This window comes from Corapipo altera, unplaced genomic scaffold (genome assembly GCF_003945725.1).
Source record: "Corapipo altera isolate COAL_440 unplaced genomic scaffold, ASM394572v1 0, whole genome shotgun sequence".
NCBI classification, from domain to species: Eukaryota; Metazoa; Chordata; class Aves; order Passeriformes; family Pipridae; genus Corapipo; species Corapipo altera.
Genome location: NW_020884872.1, coordinates 89,123,899 through 89,146,964, shown reverse-complemented (window position 1 = coordinate 89,146,964; position 23,066 = coordinate 89,123,899). Strand labels below are relative to the sequence as shown.

General features: G+C 43.0%; 1 protein-coding gene across 1 annotated transcript; it reads right to left on the bottom strand.

The window, feature by feature from the left end:
* Positions 1-1,601: 1,601 nt before the first annotated feature.
* On the bottom strand, positions 1,602-19,195 carry FKBP4 (FKBP prolyl isomerase 4). Its single transcript, XM_027633831.1, has 10 exons — positions 18,944-19,195; positions 15,122-15,266; positions 13,651-13,793; positions 9,206-9,326; positions 8,490-8,646; positions 7,364-7,454; positions 6,933-7,016; positions 6,049-6,234; positions 5,291-5,530; positions 1,602-1,752 (listed from the first exon to the last, which is right to left on the bottom strand). Exons 1-10 carry the CDS (start codon positions 19,025-19,027, stop codon positions 1,654-1,656), a joined length of 1,350 nt encoding a protein of 449 aa, XP_027489632.1. The 5' UTR covers positions 19,028-19,195; the 3' UTR covers positions 1,602-1,653.
* Between the last annotated feature and the right edge of the window lie 3,871 nt (positions 19,196-23,066).

Genomic DNA, 23,066 nt, shown 5'->3' with positions numbered 1-23,066 from the left:
AAGAAACAAACATCAATAACAAAATGGGAACTACCGACCTGTCAGCCTCAGCTCTGTGCCTGGGAAGATCATGAAACAGATCCTCCTAGATGCTATGCTAAGGCACATGGAAAACAGGGGTGTGATCCAAGACAGCCAGCACAGCTTCACCAAGGACCAGTCCTGCCTGATAAACCTAGTGGCCTTCTGTGATGGAGTGACTACATCAGTGGACAAAGGAAGGGCTACAGATGCCATTTATCTGGACTTCTGTAAGGCCTTTAACAGAGTCCCTCACATCATCCTTCTCTCTAAATTGGAGAGATGGATTCAATGGGTGGGACTGTTAGATGGATAAGAAATTGGTTGGATGGTCACATCCAGAGGGTAGTGGTCAATGGTGCGGAGTCCTGATGGAGATCAATGACAAGTTGTGTCCCTCAGGGGTCCATACTGGGACCAGTGTTATTTAATATCTTCATAAATGACACAGATGAAGGGTTTGAGTACACCCTCAGCAAATCTGCAGATGACACTAAGCTCAATGATGCACGTGACACACCTGAAGGATGGGATGCCATCTAGAAGGACCTGGACAAGCTCGCGAAGTGGGCCCATGGGAATCTCACAAGGTTTAACAAGGCCAACTACAAGTTGCTGCACATGGGTTAAAGCAAGCCCTGATACCAATATAGGCTGGGCATGAACAGATCCAAGAGCAGCCCTGCTGAGAAGGACTTGGGGGTGCTGGTGGATGAGAAGCTGGATATGACCTGGCAGTGTGCACTGGGGCAGCCCAGAAAGCCAATTGTATCCTGGGCTGCATCAAAAGCAGCATGGGCAGCAGGTCGAGGGAGGTGATTCTGCCCCTCTGCTGTGCTCTGGTGAGACCCCACTTGGAGCATTGCATCCACCTCTGGGGTCCTCAGCAAAGGAAGGACATCAACCTGTTGGAATGAGTCCAGAGGAGGCCATCAATTAGAGGGATGGAGCACCTCTCCTTATGAGAAAAAGCTGAGAGAATTGGGATTGTTCAGCTTGGAAAAGAGAAGGCTTCAGAATGACCAAATTGTGGCCTTCCAGTACCTGAAGGGAGCCTACAAGAAACATGGAGAGAGACTATTTACAAGGGCAAGTAGCAACAATGCAAGGGAAAATGGCTTCAAACTGAAAGAGGGTAGGTTTAGATTAGATATTAGGAAGAAATTCTTTACTGTGAGGGTGGTGAGGCACTGGAACAGGTTGCCCAGAGACAGTGTGGATGACCCATTCCTGGAAGTGTTCAAGGCCAGGCTGGATGGAGCTCTGAGCAATCTGGTCTAGTGGAAGGTGTCCCTGCCTTCGGCAGGGGAGTTGGAACTGGATGATCTTTGAGGTCCCTCCCAACTCAAGCCATTCTATGATTCTATGAAAATGCAAATCAACCAAGCAGAGTAAATCCAGACAGAACCCAAACAGTAACAGAGGCCGAATGAATAAATAAAGTCACTAGGATTAAACTGGATTTATGCTGCCATTCAGCTTCTTGAACAGCCACATAAAGCTGTAACTGACTGTGGCATGGTGGCTTCAGCCTCTGCTCCCTTGAAGCCACTATCCAACCAGGTAGAAAAATAAAGGTCTAATTCACTGGAAATTCTTTCATTTACAAAACTAATGGAATAGGGTTTGTTTTTATGCTTCTGCTTCAACTTCTGATTTATCTTCAACTCCATTCTGCTCATCTTTCATTTCTGCATCTTCAGTGTGGCTGGTCTGAAGAGTAGCAGCTGACTAAAGGGGAGAAACAAAGAAAATATATTAATATAATTACAAAACTGCTAGCACAAACACTGTTTGATTCTCATCACTAGGAAACCTAGCCTCCCCTGCAAGACTGAATTCATATAGTAGGAGCTTCAGCCAAGAGAAATTAAAAATTCCTTTTCATTTTTCATGCAACTAAGAAACCAGATGCTGTTTAGAAGAGGCTGAGATATAATACTGATATTAGGTGGTTATGATGCATAATGCCTGCACACGCTTGCCATACAACACTTTCTTAGAACAGTCTTAACTAAAATTCATTTACAAAGCTTCTGCACAGAACTGCTTTTGTCCTGCTTCAATTTCAATGATTCATTTTTAGCCATTCCCATAGCCTACCCCCCCCCCCAGTCTGTATGAGGCACACTTGGGCTCAGCATGTAAAGAACTATCTTCGTTGGACAACTTCCTTTCATGAAGAGTGACTTCAACTCAACAACACTGATTTGGATGTCATCTGTAAGAGCTTAGTTGGAAGAAAATATGATCTGACAAGGTGGCTGCTCTAAAGCCCTCTCCTTGCTGCATCTTCCAGTCCACATAAAGGTAGAAGGCAGAGAGCCATGTGGCAGGGGTCCAAGGTTAGGTTTTTCAATAGGACATAACCAGCACATCCTAGCCTTGCAATAATTTTTAAACACAGTAAAGGGAGGTAAAAATGTCTTGGTCTTTTTATCTCAAAAACTAGTGCAATGAAACTGCTATTCCACCTGCCAGCCTAGCACCTTGAACCATCTGTTTTATTATGATGTTGGCAGATAAAACCAAGCAAAGTCTTAAGCACGCAATGCTGAGAGAGGTGAACAGGAGGGGGAAAAAAGGCAGAATCCTTTAATGTTACATCAACTTGGCTGCAACAAGAAACCAGTTAAAAGAACATCCAGGCATCAAAGGTCAACCTTTCATCCTTAGAAGCATTCTGTAAAGCACACAAGAACCAAGTCTTCTCTCCACAGAAAACCTGTTAGCTAGCTAGCAATCCTGGGCTTAAAATAAGGTGACAAACATCCTGACCTTTAAAAATCCACACTTTACATATGTGAACTATTTGAATTCGTGAAAAGAACTACTGATGCAAGAGTGGCTGGTGAATTCAACAGAGTGTAAGACATGCAGCGTCAGGAATCTCAGAACTATGATCCAAACTACCCTCTTAGCAAGCAGAAGATATTTGGTAAAGAAACCAACTTCCTCAGAACTCTGATGTTCTACTACCACCACTAATGGAGAAACTGTTGGAGCTAGAGTAAAGCAAAATTATAAATGCATTAACAGGAAAACAAGTTTTTCATGCAAGAAAATGACCTCAAGACTGACCTAGAGAGTAAGCATCCTTTACAGTTTACAGTTCCAGCAATCCCATTTCATATAAAATCATATCCATTTAAGGTAGGCCAGATGGCTTGGAGACAAAAAAAAACAATGCACATTCCCAAGATCAACTTACTTGTTGAGAAGAATTCACCAGGCCAATGGTATCCTGCCTTGTATCAGAAACAGTGTGGCCAGCAGGACCTGAGCAGTGATTGTCCACCTGTACTGAGCACTGCTGAGGCCACACCTCAAGTACTGTGTCCAGTTTTGGGCCCCTCACTTCAAGAAAGACATTCAGGTGCTGAAGCAAGTCCACAGAAAGGCAACAGAGCTAGGGAAGTGTCTGGAACACAAGTCTGATGAGGAGCAGCTGAGGGAACTGCAGGTGTGTAGCCTGGAGAAAAGGAGGCTCTCTACAACTACCTGAAAGGAGGGTGTAGCAAGGTGTAGGTCAGCCTCTTCTCCCAGGCAATGAGCGACAGGACAAGATGAAATGGCCCCAAATCGTGCCAGGGAAGGCTCAGATTGGATATCAGGAAAAATTCCTTCACAGAAAGCCCAGGGCAATGATTAAGTCACCATCCCTGGAGGTATTTAGGTGTAGATGTGACTCTTAGGGACGTGGGTTAGTGGTGGACTTGGTAGTGTTAGGTTGTTGTTTGAGATCTTTCATTTACAGTCAGTAGAATTCCAACCTAAAGGATTTTACGGCTTTAAGTTGATTCAACCCAAGCAGATAGGAAAACTGGAACTAAGTGCTATGTCTTTCCAGTCCCAAACAGCCTGCAACGCAAAGATTGTGAGACTGCCTTTTGCCAAGAATATTACGCTTGCTTCACCAACCCACTCTTCCTCTCTCAACAGCAGATCTTGCTGTGTCCCACACCTAGAGGAGGAAGCAAGATTCCCAGCAGCTCTGCTAGCTGAAAGGAACCTTCACAACAGAGTCTGACAGCTGGCAATTAAACCCTGCCATTTCAAAAGTGAAGATGCCTAACAGTGAAATAATTCTAGTTTAGTTGCTGTATCTTTACCTTCCTGAGATTTTTTCATTAAAGCCTACAAAAACTAAGATACTATGTGGCTTTATGCCACTATATCTAGAAATACAAAATAGTTCCTTCCAAGCTCCAATAAGCAAGGACTGTTGACACCAGGCTGCCTTAGCCAGAAAAAAAAAAAAAAAGAGATGGTTGTGAAGTGTTTCATGTAGGAAATTGTCAGCTGACAGTCTGAGATGACTGAACTGTCAGGATACACTCATCTGAGGACACCAGGCCTCTGGAAAGACTCAGTGACACAATTAACCACAGGTAATTAACATACCAACATCTAACAATTTTTTATATTCTCCATGCGTATTCTGGAAAGGTAGACACAAAGATCTGAGAAAATAACCTCACAAGATGCAAGCTTCTGCACTCCCCAATGTTACTGAGGCAATTTGAGTATGATGTAAATCCCAGATTTATCTTAGAAGTTACAGGTCTACCTAGTCCTTCCGCACCATCAGATCTAAGGAAAAGAAACAACATTGTCTTAGGATATGTGATTTTCACTAGCAACTTGGAATGTTTCTGACTAGCTGATACAATCTTGTTATAACCTGTATCCACACACTGCCATTATTAACTGAACTAGTATTTACTGAAGTTCTAGTGAATGCTTATTATGAAAACCATCCATTCGTAGAATAATCAATCTATGACATTTGAAATTGAGACCATCAACCACCTCTTAATGTCTCCATGAGAAGCAAGATGGTGCTCAGCACCACCTGTATGGCAGACATGAGGTCTCACTAGATAGGCCACCTAGGCACCAGAACAGCCTGTTCTTTAAAACAATTGGTTCAAGGAGAAAAGGTGCTTTTTTAACTGGAACATTATCATGTTTGTATCTCATCACTTCAATTGCTTTCTGATTAACGCCGGTCTGTCACAAATTCAGTTGAAATAAGTAAAAGCATTCTGTGCAGTGCTTGGTACTGCTAGCTTCTTGTTCAAACAAGATGGCCTCATAATTTTGACTGTTGGCTATTTTGAGTTCAACCTCTGCTTCCCAAATGAGTCTACTTGAGTATTCTCCTGCTATAATTATCTGTTCTAAGAAGTAAGCTGAATACCTAAACTACTCTTCCTTGTCTAACACGACACCACCTCTTGTAGTCTTCTGGAGCAGTGTTACTTACCTTTAAGTCTTTGTCTGCAAGCCTTTGGAACATGTTGGCGTACATCTTTTTCTCCTTCTCATGCTGCTCCCGTATTTTTTGCTGACAAGTTACCAGCTGCACTTTGGCAGCTTTGTTACTTGGATAAAGTTGTATCACTTTCTGGAAATCTCCTCGGGCCAACTCAAAGTCATTGACAGCCAAATGCGCTTCTCCACGCCGGAAGAGACCTTTTTCATTGCTGCTATCCAATTCCAGTGCCTGCATTAAAAAAACAAAACCAAACCAGACACAAGAGTGATTTTTCTTTTACAAAACCTCAGAACACCAGAGACTGCTAGGAATTGTATCTTCTGATACAGACTCATGAGTCTTGTCAGGGCTTACTAGTAATGTAAGTAGAATACAGTAGAAGTTAGTGAAAAGAGGAATGAATATAGTAGGCTATTTGACAGAGAACCAGCAAGTCTAAGATTTAGTCCTGACTCTAATTCAGCTCTTTGAAAGATATATGTCAACATGACTACCTTCACCAGGTGTTTCTAATTTCTAAACACTTGAATATTCTCTATGTAGCAGTGAGTTAGAAAAAGATGTGGACAGTAATTAAAAAAGTAACTGAAAATCTGTTAGGTATTTTTAGCGTATTCAGTACTATCCAAATGCCAGCTGATAAGAAAGGCCCAACACCACATGGCCTGTTGTTTGTCAGATTTCTAAAGCAGAAGATAAACTGCACAAGCAGTCTGACAGTTTAAGAATAAATAAATTGCTACTACCTTGTTGCAGTTTTCCAAAGCCTGTGAGTATTCCTTTAGCTTGAGATGGCACATAGCTAGATTAAGGTGGGCAGCAAGCCTCAAGCTTTTGGCTTTTGATTCCTCCTCATCGGAGAGTCCTGATTCATGCTCCAGCCACGACACAATCTTCTTATACTGTAATGCTGCCCGCTTGTATTTTCCCTCCTGTAAACAAGGCAGTTCAATTACCACACAGCTCATCACAGTAACTTTTATATCCCTCTTGCCCCTTCTGCTTACCTTGAGCAATAGATCTGAAAAAAATTACTTGATCAGAAAATAACTTCTATCATCAAAAACATACTACTTCTGAAACCCACTCCTGCATAGGATCAGAATATCCTTAGGAATACCTACTGGTTCCCCACTAAAACTAGGGATATATGCCAGCACTGATACTTCACTCGGAACTCCCACTGTATATTCAATTTTTGATACAAAGAAAAAGGAAAATGGGGCATTTTTATAATGTGTTATGAAGATAATGGGAAACTCTTTCTTTAGCTGGTTAAGTTGCTTGAAACAGCTTCTTCACAAATATCTACCCAAATGAATGTTGTTCATTCACAGCACTATCCCACAGCAGAAACTTAAATACTGTAACCTTGCTACAATTCCATGTATGTCCCAAAGTTATCTGTAGGTACAGCAAACAGCTTTAACAGAGAACTCCCTGCAGAGTTAGTTCTTTGGATAATCCAACTGAGTTTCTTTTTTTCAGACAACTTCCCCCTTCAGTTCTCACTGTAAAATCTCACAGAATAACATGAACACCACTCAGAAATGACAGAAGCTGAATTCATCATTATCAATTCACGACATGGACTAAGAAATGCTATTATTACTTGGGGACTGTAACTTACCTTGAAGTACTGAGTGCCTCTCTCCTTCACAATGGAGCTTTGTTCCAACTTCTCATCCGTGTTCATTTCCCAAGACTCCTTAGCCTACCCAAAAAGGAATAGTTCGAGTCAACTTCAGTACAATAATACAACTTCTAAGGAAATCAAGTGGCTATGTTGCTTCCCATAGTGAGACAGAGATAGGTTTGGCTTTGCAGAGCTTTGCACTGCTGCTGGAAACCAGCCTAGAGCACAAGAGATGGCAATGGACAGGGAACCAATAAGAATAATGGCCATTTCAGCCAAGAGCTCTAGTGTGTCATCATCTCTGGCAACAGTACCGTCCTTATTTTAGATCACCATTCAAGGATTCCACTGTCCTTGTTTAGGCTGCACTTGCACTCCTCCCTCCACGTCCAGGATCTCTTTGGGGTTTCATCTCTTGTTCCTACCTTCTCAAAGCTTTTGAGTTTCACTTCATACTGCAGCTCTGCATCTGGAGGGATCTGAAATTTCTCATTCCCAGTGCTTCCAAAACCGTAGCTATAAGATGGGTGTGGGGTGGGGAGGGAGAAACAAACAAAGACGACAGTTCAGAACTGTCCATCCAGCTGTATTTTCTACATAGGAAGATGAAGACAAAAACCCCATGCAAATCTGGGATGCCCATACATCATTATTACAAGACATAAAGACTTCAAGAATTCTAGGTACAATTCTAAAATTAGCAAGCACAAGGTAGAAGAAAGCAAGAGAAACCTAGCGTTGATTTCATTTAGCTCTTACCAGTTCCTATTATGGGTTTTTTTAGCTTAGGTGAAGGAAAAGCAAGTTATCTCTCCAACAAAAACCAACAAACAAACAAACAAAACAACCAACTTTCAAGTTATATGCATTTTGCTTTATATTCATGGTCTGAAACTGAGCGTTTCCTTCAGAGCACCTGTATTTTAGTACTATTCTTAGAAAAGCAAAGACAATGAATACTAAGATTAAGTGAACAGCTGTACACTTAACATACTGCTAATGAACTGATAAACAGGAAATGCCTACAGAAAGGTTCTGTGAAGCAACTCCAGAAGAAGTTGCATATTAGCAGGAAAACCCTCAAGATCAGATTGCTTTGCTTTTCTGCTCTTATCAGGTTCAGTTCAAGTTTAAAAAACTTAATAAATACTGAAATTAAAATTAACATTTGATGAAAACAATCTGTGCAAATCCACTTCAGATGTGTTCTCACTGTAATGAGAAAATTCTGCTTATGTCTAGGACTATATATGCACTGTTATACAGTAAGTACTAACAAAGAGGGACCACAAAAATCTAAGTTATAGAGCAACAATATTTTTTTAAATATTCACAGAGATCAACACTATAGAGATTTAAGTAAATCTTTTTTTTTTTTTTAGTGCTACTACTTCATTACGAAGTGGCAAAGCAATCTTAGCTCGATACTTCTCATACACCAGTTTTTACCACAGCACCGAAAAAACTGAAAAGTGTTATAACAAAGCACTTAATTCTTGCCAGGTTCTTAGTATAGGCGCTTCAAGTATCAAAAGATCAGGAAAAGTGTACCTGGGTTTGAGATAGAACACGGATTCCTCCGATTTCTCCATTTTTTGAATTGCTTTCTCCAGACCATGAGGAAGATCGAAGTTTTCACCTTCCCCAATCTCAAACCGCAATTCCCGCTTGTCAAAAACACGACCTGCGTATCGGCCTTCAAACTGGACTAGTAACAAAAAACAGAACAACACAGATTGAAATCAGAATATATACATATATATATATATATGGTATGGGGGAGGTAGCACAGGAGCACACTGGGAGTTCTATATAGGCAGGTAGCACATACAAAGTGCCAAAGCCTCCTTCTAAAGAGTGTTTTTAACATGGTGGCTACTGGCAGGAAACGGAACTTCTGCTGTTAAATTTAATAACCCCTTTTTTTGTTCATCTGTTTGTTTTTCCATTCCAGTAACAGGTCCCAGAACGATCCCCTTCCTGTTCCTCAGCAAATGGAAATACTTTATTAGACTCATCAATCTTTTGTGATCAGATAAGCACTTTAACAGATTCAGTATCACTGGAAGAACACAGTTGCAGCTGGAAAATGTAAACCTTGCTAGAAATAAGAGAATGAAATCTTACTCTAGGTTGTTAAGTTACTTGGTAAAGGAAAGAAAAGCCATGTATTCCTCTCTCTCAGGGCAAGGAGTTGTAGATTGTGAAACAGGTTTTGCCATCCCACATGGTAAACCCATTTACTATTTGTGTAACAACAAACTTACTCTCTACGAGTGCATCCTCATTGGGCTTGGAGTAGCCCTCTCCTTTTTTACGGATCCTCCGGATGATTCCACCATCTTCTTCATCAGTGAGGTCCTCCCCCTTGAACTCAAAAAGTTCTATCTGTGGAAGGAAGAAACATCTTGCATTTATTCTCACTACACCAATACGGTAACTCACAGAATTTGTCCTACAGTGATCTTTGAAACTTATAGCTATGCAGGAAGTCACTATCTTAGTTAATGTCCTGTAAGATATGGGATAGCCAAGGCTCTGAAGATGATGTTGGATGGAAACCAGTAGATTCTGGATGGAAACTTATTGAAGAATTTCAACTTTCAGGTTATATTCAGGCCTTTTCAGCTATTTTTCTCCACCAATCTTGGTCTCCCAATACTAAAAATTAGATCCTTTAAATTAAAGGACTGTAAACCTGGCTTCTGAATAAAGCTTATATGAGTCACAATGCTTAGTTTACTTTAAAAAAAAAAAAAGATTCTATTGGCTTCTTTAATACTATTTTTGCCAACGTCTGCAAGCAAAACTATGGACAGTTGTTTTTTGTTGAGGTTTGATTTTTTTTTTTAATATGAGGGAAAATACCTTTTGAACACATTAAGGCAGGAAGAATTTACTCTCACTTGCCACTCTGCAGTGCTACCACACTGATCAGCTGTTCCACCTTCTTACTCTACAGTTAAGTAGAACCACCAGTAGTGTCACTGCATCCATGGGCCAAGGTTTTTAAGTAAGGCAAGGACAAAAGGAGCAGGACAATAAAATGAAGATGTAAATCTTATCCTTAATTCATGATTATACCCTTAATTTCATCACTGGTCAAATTCAGATCAACTTTAAAGTGCTTGGAATGGAGCTTTAACTGATTCCAAATGCTTGTTCTGAAACATTAAAACAAATTCAAGAATATATTTTCCAACTTCAGCCATTCCCCACCCATTTCTTCATCCTCCTATTCTTGTGTCACAGGACAGTAGTTTCAAAACTTCTGTGCATTCTCCCTTGCATGCCCGCACAGAGCTGGAGTTATCTTTTTACTTGATACATTTTCCCTTGTAGTCTTGCTGTACCATTTTCTATTGTGGGATCATTTCAGAAAAAAAATACTTCCAGAAGGATAAAACAAAAAAAAAAATGATCTGGCCTACCTTTAATCTAAACTCCCTGCTGCAATAAATTGTTTAGAATTTTTAAGAGCTAGTGTTAATGCAGGAAATAGCTATCCAGTCTGAATCTTCACATGCCCTCCCAAGTCTCTAATGTAAATCACAGTTTCATGTGGGAGTACCATGATGAGATGGAAAAATAGTCTAGTCACAAAACATATTTGTTGTTGTTATGAAATGAATTAAGAGATATTTTGTATTTCATGTTTGAGTAAAACAATAGTAAAAACAGCACAAAAAAGCAACCCATTATAATCAGAATTGTTTAGACTACCTCATTTAAAAAAAAAAAAAAGTTCAGGGCTAATGCTGTGAAGGTTCCTCACACCAGACTTAAGATACCTGGAATGTAAAAGGAATTGAATATCCACCAACACCAAGAGTACTTCCACTTTTTATTTGATTGACACCTAGTAATGAATAATATTCTGGTCTTTCTCATCAGTCTGTCTGAAAAACGTTAAGTCATTCCTGAACGTTCTTCTGATGGCCACACAGGTATGTGTGTCCCTTTTGTTTCTCCCAAAACTGAACACCAGTATTCTATGGAATAATCTACCTATTTATACTGTTCTGCAAAAAAAGCATGAGGAAATAAAAAAAAACCAAACAACAAAACAACAAAACATCACCAGATCAAAAAAAATAAATCATAGGATGTCCATTATTTCAGGTCATAAAGAAATGCTGATGAGATGACACAGACACAAAATCTTTTAATGTAAGTTTTAGAGGGTCCTTTTTAAGGCAACTTGTACAAAATTTTGGTATGGTGTTAAGCAATTACAAAGGACCCATGCTGACATTGTTTCAAATAATAAAAAGGAACATAGAAGCAAAACTAAAAAACTGGGAACTTAAAAGACTAAGTGCCTGAGAGTCATACTAGTCAGAAATTACTTTTACCTAATAACACTAAGAAAAACTTTCTAGATCTAAATTCCAAGCCACACCACCAATCAGGACACACCCAGCACTGTATATTTGTTGCAGCCAGTCAACTCCAGGCTGTTTTATTAGCGAAGCATAAACCCATCATAGGCAGCTTCAGTGCTTTTCTTTCTTTCTCCCTTCATTCCTTTAACATTACTGCTTAGGAAGGCATTAGGGGATATCAAGGATCATGAATGAAACACTGCTTACCCAGAAAATGATGGAGAGGTCAGACTGGCATCATTAAGAAAAACCCAGTGGGAAGTGAATAAACTGGATGACTACTTCAGATAGACTCAGTAGTAGTTTCACGGAACAAATCCTGTCTTGCTTTGATTCATACTTTTATTTATCAAAACACTGGGTATTATCTCATTGCAGGGCAGTGAAAGCTTCTCTGCTTTGTACTGTCCATGCACATCCTGTGTACTAGTGCTAAGCCTTTAAGAATGCTCCATTGTGCTGCAAAGGTACAAGGTCTTGAGCTTTTAGCTTGCATTTGAATCATCATCTCAGTGTTTTTTCTCTCCCCCTTGTTTCCCGTCCTGATTACACTTAGTATCACTAGCACACAGCACTCCAACCTGTAGTTTGATCCAATAAGCCATGAGAAACTTAAGATTTATACATAAGAAAATGGTGTTTACCAACAGCTTTACAAGATACTATTTTTCAACAGCCAACTACAGAAATAATGGCATTAATTTTGATGTACTTAAAATGAGTAAGTTGTCACCCCTTAGTGACACTACCTATACTAGCACTATTTTGTTAATCCTTCTGCACAAAATACGTCTTTAATCCTATTACTCACTAGTCCATGAGGAAAAAAAAATGCCAATACACTATCCAAATGCAATACAAATACAATATCCAGCTATGTGAAGGTCAATGGCATCCTGGCTTGTATCAGAAATAGTGTGGCCAGCAGGACCAGGGCAGTGATCGTCCACCTCTACTGGGCATTGCTGAGGCCACACTTCAAATCCTGAGTCCAGTTTTGGGCCCCCCACTGTAAGAAAGACATTGAGGTGCTGGAGCATGTCCAGAGAAGGGCAACGAAGCCGGTGAAGGGTCTAGACAGTAAGTTCTATGAGGAACAGCTGAGGAACTGCAGGTGGGTTCAGCCTGGAGAAAAGGAGGCTCAGGGGGTACCTTCTAGCACTCTACAACTACCTGAAAGGAGGTTGTAGTGAGGTGGGGTCAGACTCTTCTCCCAAGTAACAAGTCCCAGGACAAGAGGAAATGGCCTCAAGGTGCATCAGGGGAGGTTTGGATTGGATATTTGCATTAGAACAGGCTGCCCAGGGAAGTGGTTGAGACACCTTCCTCGAAGGTATTTAGGTGTAGATGAGGTACCTGGGGACATGGTTTAGTGATGGACTTGGCACTTTTAGGTTTAAACTGGACTAGATGGTCTTAAAGGTCTTTTCCAGCCTAAATAATTCTATGATTCTATGCATAATTTACCCTTCTTAACAGATGCTAATTGTTTCCAATAAAATCTAAATACTCCATGAACTATTTTTACCTTTCTCAGATATTAGATAAAACATTCAATCTTTGAGCAATCATCGAGTTTTAAAACTTTCTGTATGCCCCCAACATAGGAGTCCATTCAACTGATTAAGTATTTTAGAGCAAAGTAATTTTAAAACTACCACTTAAAAAGAATCTGCCTTCTTTCAGGTAGAATTTATTTTAAAGTAATTGTTGGAAAATTGAACTGTTTCAACAGTAGGAAAAATATATCCTCTCTGTTGAGACTGTCAGAGCATGCTTCAGAAACAGCTTTAGTATCATTCTCCATGGAAAAAATCAAACACAAGTCAGCATTCTGAGCAACCACTCTTGCTGTTGAAATAACACACAAGAGACAGCTGCTATTTCCACACCCTTTAGTGAAGAGGTTTGGGGGAGTGACTTAAACATCAGCAGGAAAAAAATTCTCTCCTCTCCTGGTGAGGTTAAGAGAAATAACTGGCTCCATTTCATTTTCTCAACTACTTCAGAGTCCATCCGCCCTCCCAGCCTGCTCTTTCCTACTGCAAATCATTCCATAACTAATATTAAAACTGAACACTGGAAACCATTCAAGTATTTTAAAAATGCCAAAAAAAAAAGGAACCAAAGCTATTGCAGATCAGTAGCAGCCAGACTAAAACTTTGCCCACATTACCCAAAATTGACCATATTGTTTTCTTTAGAAAACCTAACAATCCTTTCAAAACCCAGTTTTGAAAGCATATTGCATCACACATTTTCTACTGTAAAATATGACTTTTGCTCGTTTTTCAATTGTACAGTTTTAATGACTGTCTCTCACTTACCTCAAAAATCAGCGTAGCATTGGGAGGGATCTTTGGGGGGCTCCCAGCTGAGCCATAGGCATATTCTGGTTTACATGTAATCCGACAGATTTCACCAATCTTCATGGTCGCCACAGCAATGTCCCATGCTTTGATCACCTCACCTATACAAATCAAATGTCAATCACATAATTGCAAAGCATACACGAAAAGCACAATCAGCTGAAACTCAGGATCATCACTTTTAGTGTACAGAAGCTAAGACAGCAGAAACACTGAAGGACTTGTGCTCACTCTCATCTACCTACATCAGTTTTAAGCCTAATCAAATTCTAAAGTTTCCTGGGACCCAAATTTCGCTACGTTTCTTCATTCCAGGTGTAGCAACTCTTTTCATAGAATCATAGAACAGGTTGGATTGGAAGGGACCTGAAAGGTCATCTAGTTCCAACCCCTCTGCCAGGGGCAGGGACCCTGTGCTTCCTTCCTTAGAGAGAATACAAGTCATCTGAACACAGACACAGGCTGAAGTGCTTGGCACAGTCTCAAGTGTGAGGAAGTAACAATAAACTCTTCCAAGAGGAAGGTCTCAGGGTGAGAGATTGCCTGCTCGTGTTTTGAAAACAATCCAAACCAACAGCCTTTTCTCTCTGTACTTTATCAGTTGGCAAAGAGCAGCACTAGTGGTAACTAAAAGTTACAAACATTTGTAACAAAAAGGGGGAGGAAAATAGAAATAGTATTCCTTCCGAAGCCAAAAAGGAACAGAAGTTGTAACAAAATCCTCTTTTTCAAGCTCTCCTACTTGCTGCGGCTTTCAACTCGATGAAGCAGGCTGTTAATCTTGTATTAATAGGTACACTTAATATCTCAAATTTCAGTACAATGAATTAATCTCTTTTTTAAGAAAAGAAATAGTATCCATTTATTTAAAAGCAGCAGGAAAAATGTAATATTGAGGAATAAGACTTGCTGGAACAAGGATGCTTGGATTTTTGCATTCAAAAAATGAAGGATTTTGATAATGAAGAGTTGCACTGCTCAAAGACTCATATTTGGGTTAATTTGGGAATTTTGTGGAAAAGGGAGTATATTTCATCATGCAGCAGCTGACAGCTGCTTCTGTGCACCCTGGTCACAATTAAATACCCTTGAACTGGAGTCTGCCAAACCAAAAAAAATCAACAAAAAAACAACCAACAAAATGCATATTCTGGCATATTTAACTACCCTTTGTCACTACACTTCAGAGTAGATTTGCTCCCCTGGGGTGCTTTGTCTGAGGCCTGTGAATCCTTCATCAGGCCTCAGGGGGCTACACAGTTTTCTTATTCAGAAAAATCTCAAAGACATTCCGACTGGGCCATTCTGAGAGAACAAAATCTGAAAACAAGTTTAAGTAGTAACTTCAAAAGGCAAAGGAGGCTCACATGCAATGAAATCCTACCTCAAATATTAGCAAAAGTGATCAATACCAAACACAAGATATTACCTTTCCCCAAGTCAAATGAAAATTTGTCTCTCCTGTCCAGACTGGAGTCAAATTTTGTGCCATCAAGAAGCCATCCTGTGTAATGGACAGTCACTTTATCACCTATCATTGGAGACTCGGTCCCACTGCCTTCTCTCTTGACAACCTGAGAAAAACATTAAGAAAACAACATTAAGATCATGGAAACTAAGTCTGCCTATTGGACATTAAGTCCATCTACTTAGATGCATGCATTATCATCTTCAGTCAATAAAGGATTTGGAGGTTTACTTCAGTTATCTGGAAATGGATTGATTATTCTGTCTGCAGATTAGCAGTGCTGCAAATGCAGAACCTCAAGATGGCTGTGCTGTGATACGAGAACTTAATTGGCAACAGTTGGCACCAGCTTACAGATCTCTGCATCTATAGTTAGCCATGTCACTTACCTTTGCTCAATAAGATTTTATATGTTCTTGAAACTCAGACTGGTAAAGTATTAAGCAGGGGGTTTTTGCTTGATTCAAGTATTTGCCTCACCACCTTTCTATCATAACACCCCACTTCAGTGTTCTAGGCAAAGCATTTAAACAAGAAAACAAGGTGGTTGTTTCCATACAAAATCTATACTAACATGTAATCTCAGATCACTTGAGTTAAACTAGGCAGTTTAACAAAGGTTAACAGAATCTCACCACATAGCAGGTTAGTTTTATCAGCTTACAGAGTAGTACTTAACAATTATTACATTGCATTAATTTTGTCTCCCTGCAAATCTGACATGGATTGCCAGCACATCTCACATACAGCTGCAAGGATCTGATCTTCTCAAGAGGTTCCCCAGTGTGCCCAGCAGGACCAGTATCAACTACATCTACACTATCCAAAAAGCAAGATTGGCCAATCTCTCTGATGTTCATTCGAAATTCACACAAAAATAGAGAATAATAATGACATATCTCATAGGCAAGGAAGTGAAGCCTTGCCCGTAACAGGATTCCTGAAGTTCAGATTTGAATTTTCTCCAATACCAATTGAAACCATCTAGCTCTGAGCCAAAGTTGTGCATTCCTTCAGCTAGGCAAAAATGGAGGACCCTGTTTGCTTGGATCGTGGAGACCTGGAAAACATACTGTTCATACAAGATAAACATTTATTCAAGGCCACTTACTCAAAAGTATGGATTGGCATCCCTTCTTTAAAGAAAAGCTATACAAGTGTCATATTTCTACACCAATCACATTTTTCATTGAAGGAAGCAGACTCGTGGGAGTCTCCTTCACAAATTTTAACTTCTTACAACCCACCACCATCAAACTCCTACTTTGCCTCCCACCATCCCTGCAACTATACAACTGAAATGCCAGTACTCTCCATCCAAAGCCAAGGCAATGTTGGCAGTTTCTGTCAGACTCTTAACAAGCTGAAAGCACCTCCCTGGATTCATAAAATGAAGAAAAAAAATCCACAAATGAAGAAAATCCAGAAAAAAAAAATACTACCTGCTGTTTCCTAAGGCGAGAATGCTCAGTGTGAAAAAGGATGCCTGACCTCACGCAGCACACCATCCCTTTACTCTGCACTCCATCATGCTACAGCAGCTATTAGCATGACAAAACTAATCTCTTGGTATCTCTTCCAAGGAAGTCGACAGTTCAAGAAACCACTCACAGAGATAAGGAAACAGAGACCTACGAAAAGAACCCTACGAATCTGGTAATCAACCTAACCTATGAAATGCTTATATATATTTATATATATATATATATATAAAAAAAATGGATCCAAACTACTTATTTTAAGGCAGTCAGTCTGAAAGGCTTTTGAAAAAGTAACTACATTTAATACAAATTTACTAAGCTTTTCCCAATACCATATTCTTGTAGTGTCATACCAAGGTTATCTCATAGTAGTGAATATCTCGTTTTCATTATTTATACAGTATTATTCTTTTACAATTATTGCATTTTGAGGAGACTCAAGTTTCACTTTTTTCATAGACTCAATATGGCAACCCTATTTTCCGTAAGGTTTACATTTCCCTTTCATATGGAGAAACAGGATTTTCCAGTTCATATTGTGGATTTCAAATAGTTTATTTCTAAACTTAAATACCTACACTAGAAATAGTGCAAGCACATTCAGCAGTATCAGGTAAAAACCTGTGGATACTGTCCTGATACAAAGCTAATGAACAAATAAGCACACTCCTGGAATCAGTGCAATGATACCAGTACAAAATTGGTTTCAGTGGGTGCATTCGGCACTCCAAAAATTACTAGCAAAATAAAATCCATGAAGGCTGGAGTTCATGACCTCTACAACATTTTGCTTATCAATTCACCATCTCACCTTCTTTGCGGTTTTCACCACCTCAGTTATTTTGCTAGTATTTTTTTATTCCCCTCCTTAAAAAAATTTGAAGTAAAAAAAAAAAAAAAGCGAAAACCAAAACCGCCCCCCAAACACCTGCTGCTTCATCATCTAAAGTAGGTACTGCATGGATTAGGCAGACAATCACTGCCTTCCACCGTGCTCAAGGGACCTGAGCTGTGGGAGACCCAGAGGCACCTTCTGGGTAACCGTGCAGAGGAGAACTCTGACCTGATTATTGTGCTATGTGCAAAAAACAGAAATTCTCACCAAAGTACGCTAGCAGGAAAGATGGGAAAGAGTATAGAAGACAAAATCTACAGTCTGGCTACCCCTCCTGAATGGGAGACGGCACCTCTGTGACGAACCTAAAATTTAAAGCCAGAGGGCTCTAAAGGTTAAGACAAGAATTTTGCCTTTCCTGTGGCGCCACTTTTTCCTTCTGAATACTGAAATTTTACTGCGATCGAATAACGCTACTAAGGATCGTTACAGGTTTTAGCAGAGACTGAGGAAGTTTCTAGAGATATGGAAATAGGCGACGTCTGACAGAGGAAGTTCGTGCAACTCCCCCTCACGGTATAAATTCTGCTGCCCTTATCGCCTGGCTTCCCAGTTTACAAAGGGGAGCAGCCGCTCCGCCGGAATGCGCGGCACCGCCGGAGACCTGCCCGGCCGCCCGCCAAGCGGCACCGCGGGGCAGCGGCACCGAGGGGCGGCCGCCCCGCTCCGCTGCTGCCGCCGTGCCCGCCCGCACCGCGCACCCCCGGGCCTGGGGGGCCGCCGTGCCCCGACGGAGAGCGCCGTGCCCGGAGCTCAAAGAGCGGAGCGCGGCTCCGGCGGGGACCTGCACCGAGTCCACGTGCCCGGCCCGGGCTCCATCTTTAATTCCCAGCCCCAAACACGTGCTGGCGGACCCGGACCCCCAAAACCTGCCGTGCGGGCACAGCCCCGCCATGCGAGCCGGGCGGTGAGCCCAGCCTGGCCCGGCCCTCCCATCCCGCATCACACCCCGCAGACCCGGGGAATAGCTCGAATAGAGCAGGAAAGCGCCTCTTCCCTGCACAGTCGTGTCCGTCCCCCCCCGCCCCCCCCCCTCTACCCCGGGCTTTCCCGGCGGGCAGCCGGGGCTCGGGCTCGCCCGGGCCGGGGAAGTTGGAGCCGGGAGGAGAAGGGAGCCGCGTGGGAGCCCCCGCGGGCGGACGGGCAGCGCTTGCGCAGCCGGGGCGCGCTCCCGCCCTCCCCGCTCGCCGCCGCCGATGTTTAATCGCCCGCGCTGCGCCAACCCGGCCGGGCTGCCCGGGGACCGCCTCGTCCCCTTCTCCGCGGGCGACATAACGGGCCTGGCGCGGCCAGGGGGCCCGGGGACCACCCGCTCGCAGGCCAAGAGAAACGCCTCCTCTCCCCGCCGGCGCAGGGACCACCGCGAGCCAGCGCGGGGGGTGAAGATGGGGAACAGCCGCCTGGTACCTTGAGGACTCCCTCATCCTGCTTGGGGGTGATGTCTGTCCCTTCCAGGGGAGCCCCGTCCGCTTTCATCTCCTCCGCCGTCATCCCGCCCGCCGCTGCCACCGCTGCGCAGGGAAGGGCCGCCTCGCGGGGGTCGGTGCTGGACTGGGCACCGGGAATGGGGCTGGGGGAGCGCCTCGCTGCACCTCCGGCTCTGGGCACCGCGGGCGGGGGCGGCCGCCACACGCCTCCTTCCCTGCTGCTCTCGCCGCAGCGCCGGCCCCCGGTCGGCGGGGAGGAGGAGGAGGAAGGGGAGGGGAGAGGGAGGGACCGAGAAGTTTCTAGAGCAGCCGCCGGGCTGCCGCAAAGCGCCTGGCTGAGCCAGGGGCCGGGGTGAAGGTGTGCGTCGCCCCCGGGGGCGGAGAGGCCATCGCCGGCGGGGCGTGGGTAAGGCAGCCGCCTGGCCGCATTACACGTCTAGGGCGGCTGGGGCTACGGAGAAGAAGAGGAGGAGGAAGAGGAATAGATTATTCATGACAGGAGGAAGGGCGCGCTTTTACAGCGCTGGGCTTGCGGAGCAGGAGCGCCCGCTGCTCGCAGGTGTTGCAGGGGTGCCTGGCCCGGCAGCGAGGAGGAGCTGCTGCGCCCTGCCCTGCCTTGGACAGGTTTTGCTGGAAGCTGCGCCTAGAGCGAAAGTAACCCTCCTGCCCTCTCAGTAGTAGCAGCCCCCCTCGTCCCCCTTCGGTATGAGCAGCCCTGTGCGGGTGCGTGGGCTTGTATTGTTTTTGCCCGCCACGCGGTCGTGGACGGTCACAGGAAAGGTTGTACAAGCGGGCACGGAAGCACCGTGCCGGCAACGAGCTCAGACATCCCTTGGCTTGCAGGGCTGGGGATCACGTTAGGAGCCATGTACTTGAAAACGATTTGTTTCCCAGGACCAGGGAAGGTGAAGACGTGCTTAAAGCAGAGTGTAACCTCTGTGTTTTGCCCATCTGTATCCGTCTGGATAAAGTCAGCACCGTTTTGTTCCTCAACCTGCCAGTGGAATATTTGGGGATACATAAATAAAAACAGTGGTGCGGTGCTTTTGGCCAAATCATTTGCAACATCCAGTGATCTAAAATCAGACTAGAACCTTGTCCATGATCTTGGGCATAAATAACTAAAGCAAGAGTGTTAAATGGATTCAATCTCCCACTGCAAGCCATTAATACCGGCCGCCCCGTGCAGCTTTGCCCACCCCCCGCATAGGGTGGCACCTTTCCCGGCTCTTCTTGAACTTTCCACTCTCTCCCTCCGCTTTCCCCCTGGGTGCTGGGCTCTGGGCGGGTGCGGTGGCACCGCAGCCCCGCCTGCCGACCTGCTGCAGACGCTCCTCCGCGCCGCCGGCTCCAAAAAAAGCGCCGGGGCTGCGAAACCGCGTCTGTACCGCACATACTCGCTGAGCGGCGGAGGGATGGACAGCCGCCTGCTTCTTGTGTGCGTTCTGCCTTTGCATCTTCAGCGTGATGTTTGAGCCTTCATTAACAAAACCGGGTACTGAGGGTGAAGGGAAGGGGGTTCGCAGGCAGGTGTGCAGTGTTCCGGAGTTACTTTTCCCTCGCAGCACCGGCCCATACAGTGCAGACCTCTTAAGTTCAGAAGGGATGCCTGGAAAGGCTGCAGAAAGTCTGGCAATGTGTGAGCTTGCTCTGTGAGTCCTGATGCTGCATGCAACCTGGAGTTGTTCTGTGCCAGTATAAAGCTGTATCTGTGCATGGTGCACAAAAACTCCAGCACCCTTAGGTGGGCTCTGCTGATGCCAAAGGAAAGTAGTAGCAATAGAGCCTAAACAAAGAACCTGTAGTTACTTCAGCAAGTGGGTATAAACCGCAAAATCTACAAGTTTCCCCTGAGGAGGAGCCTACTTTTCAACCCCAAGCAAACATACACTTTAGTGCGCTTTCAGACTGAGTAAGCAGGGGGAAGGTGGAGAAGAAGAGAATTGTGGTTTCTGTGTGCATTTGGTCTAGAAGCTTCTAGCTGCTTTCACTTTGCAATTTAACATGGATGAGTTATTTGATTGCAGATTAGATCTGTAGGAGGTTCTGTACATGGACTCTAGACCCTGATACACTGAGGAACACAGAGTGAAGCATCTAAGCTGGTTCTGGTCCAGCAGGTCTAGCAGGTCTTGTTAGGGGAGGCAGAGCAAAAATATAGGAGATACTTCTTCATCTAATGAGTCTGTATGGCACTGAATTTACATTCTTCAGTCAGTACTAACACACAAGTTCTCTACAATCCCAATTCATCAGGTCTGACCTCTCTCTTTTCATCTAAATTTTCTAATAATAAATCAACTATAGTTGGTTTAATATAAATTTTTGCAGATCATCTGCCTCCTGTTTGGCAATGAAGTTTCTGTTTGAGACTGATACTTTTTCAGCCACATGTTGTATATGTCATAATCCAGCATTTGATAATTGTAGTATGTAGAAATGATGCCAAATTATCTACAACTGCCAAACATGCTAGAATCAAGTTTAGGAAAGTGATAAATAGTAGAAAGGAAACGATACCTCTTAGTGGAGATCGCTTGCAGATGTTATATGTCTCATATTTTCAGCCATCTCCCTGTTTTTGGCATAGCTCTTACATAAGTAATTTAAAGCTGGTACTGCTAGCTATGTCCCTTAGTAACTTTCTAAGACTACATAGATACTGTTTAAGGCCTTCCTTAAGGGCTGTATGGGCAGAGTTTTATGGATCAGGGGACAGAGATAGTAGCAAAAAGACAGTGAGTATTTTAGATGATGTCAATGTCATAATGCTTTTGTTAGGGTATGGATGTAGGGAAGGCAGCTTAGAAGAGGACACTCCTTTAAGGCATTATAAAGGAGCCTTGTGGTCAGGCCTGTTCTCAGACGATACATTGTAGAGACAATTTTGAAACTAAAGACAGTCACTAAGCAAGATAGGAGAATACAAAGAAAAGATTTCAGAGTTTGATGGGTATGCTTAGGTGAAGTGAAAATGAAAAATCTGGCAATAGCTTTCAGGCAGAGTAGAAGACAAGTGAGATGATTGCCTCAAACATCAAAGACTAGCTCAGGCAGTAAAATGTCCTGAAAAATATCTAATTGCAGCAAGAGTCTGGAACAGCCTCCCAGGACACAGAGCCAATCTAAACCTGGTCAGCAACATGCTAGAATTATGAATAGGCTTATTCAAAGATTAGCTAGAGATAACAAGGTTTGGAAATAAAACATAAAAGATGGCACGGGGCAACACAGCTCAGCTGGAACTTTGTTGGCAGGTCCTACACAGGCAAGAGCAGGACTCGAGGTGGCCTATAGCCCATCAAGAAGGGAGGATCTTTGGGTTGCTATCAAATGGTCGACTTCCCGGGTATGTCATGGCTCGAGTCACTGCACTGTGTAGGTTGACCAAAACCCCACCAGGACAGGCTGTGGCCTCAAGTTCACTTGCCCAGCTGTGTTGATCATGCTGGGATTGCAGACTCGCTGGAACTAGGAAAAGGAGTGAGGAATGCATGTCTGCACAAGCTCAAAGATGGCATTATGAGATAACAGCAAACAGAATAACCAAAAAAGGAATGACCCTGGCTATTAATTTGTGATTGGAATAGGAACTGAACCCAAGCTCATCATGAGCACTGGTTTCATGCTTGATTGGCTTGGAAGGGCTGAGCACAGGGTGTAAGAAAGGAATAAATACAGAAGCCACACACTGTATCAACTTGGACTCACCACCAGCTTGCAGAGGGACTGACAGCCCAGCCATCAGCAGGGACACTCCTGATGCCAACTGCAAGGGAAGACAAAATTCAACCTAGTGTGGCTTGAGTGTGGTGAAGACATTCCTGGGGAAACTAGTACCAAAAGGAGAGCTCACAGGACATGAACAAGAGTGATAATTTGTGCACCCATATTATTTGAAATAAGGCTTTAGAACTTTGGTCGATTGTAAATATCTATCTAGCTAGCTGCAACAATGAAGAGCTAAGTAAAATTATTAGGTTTTTTAAGTTAGTTTTTTTAAGCATATGTTTCTTCTGAGGTATTGTTTGGTTAGTCTCAGAATCCAAAAGAAACCCAAGATGTTGGTGTGTCACACTTATGCTGAGTTGGAAAAGAATATG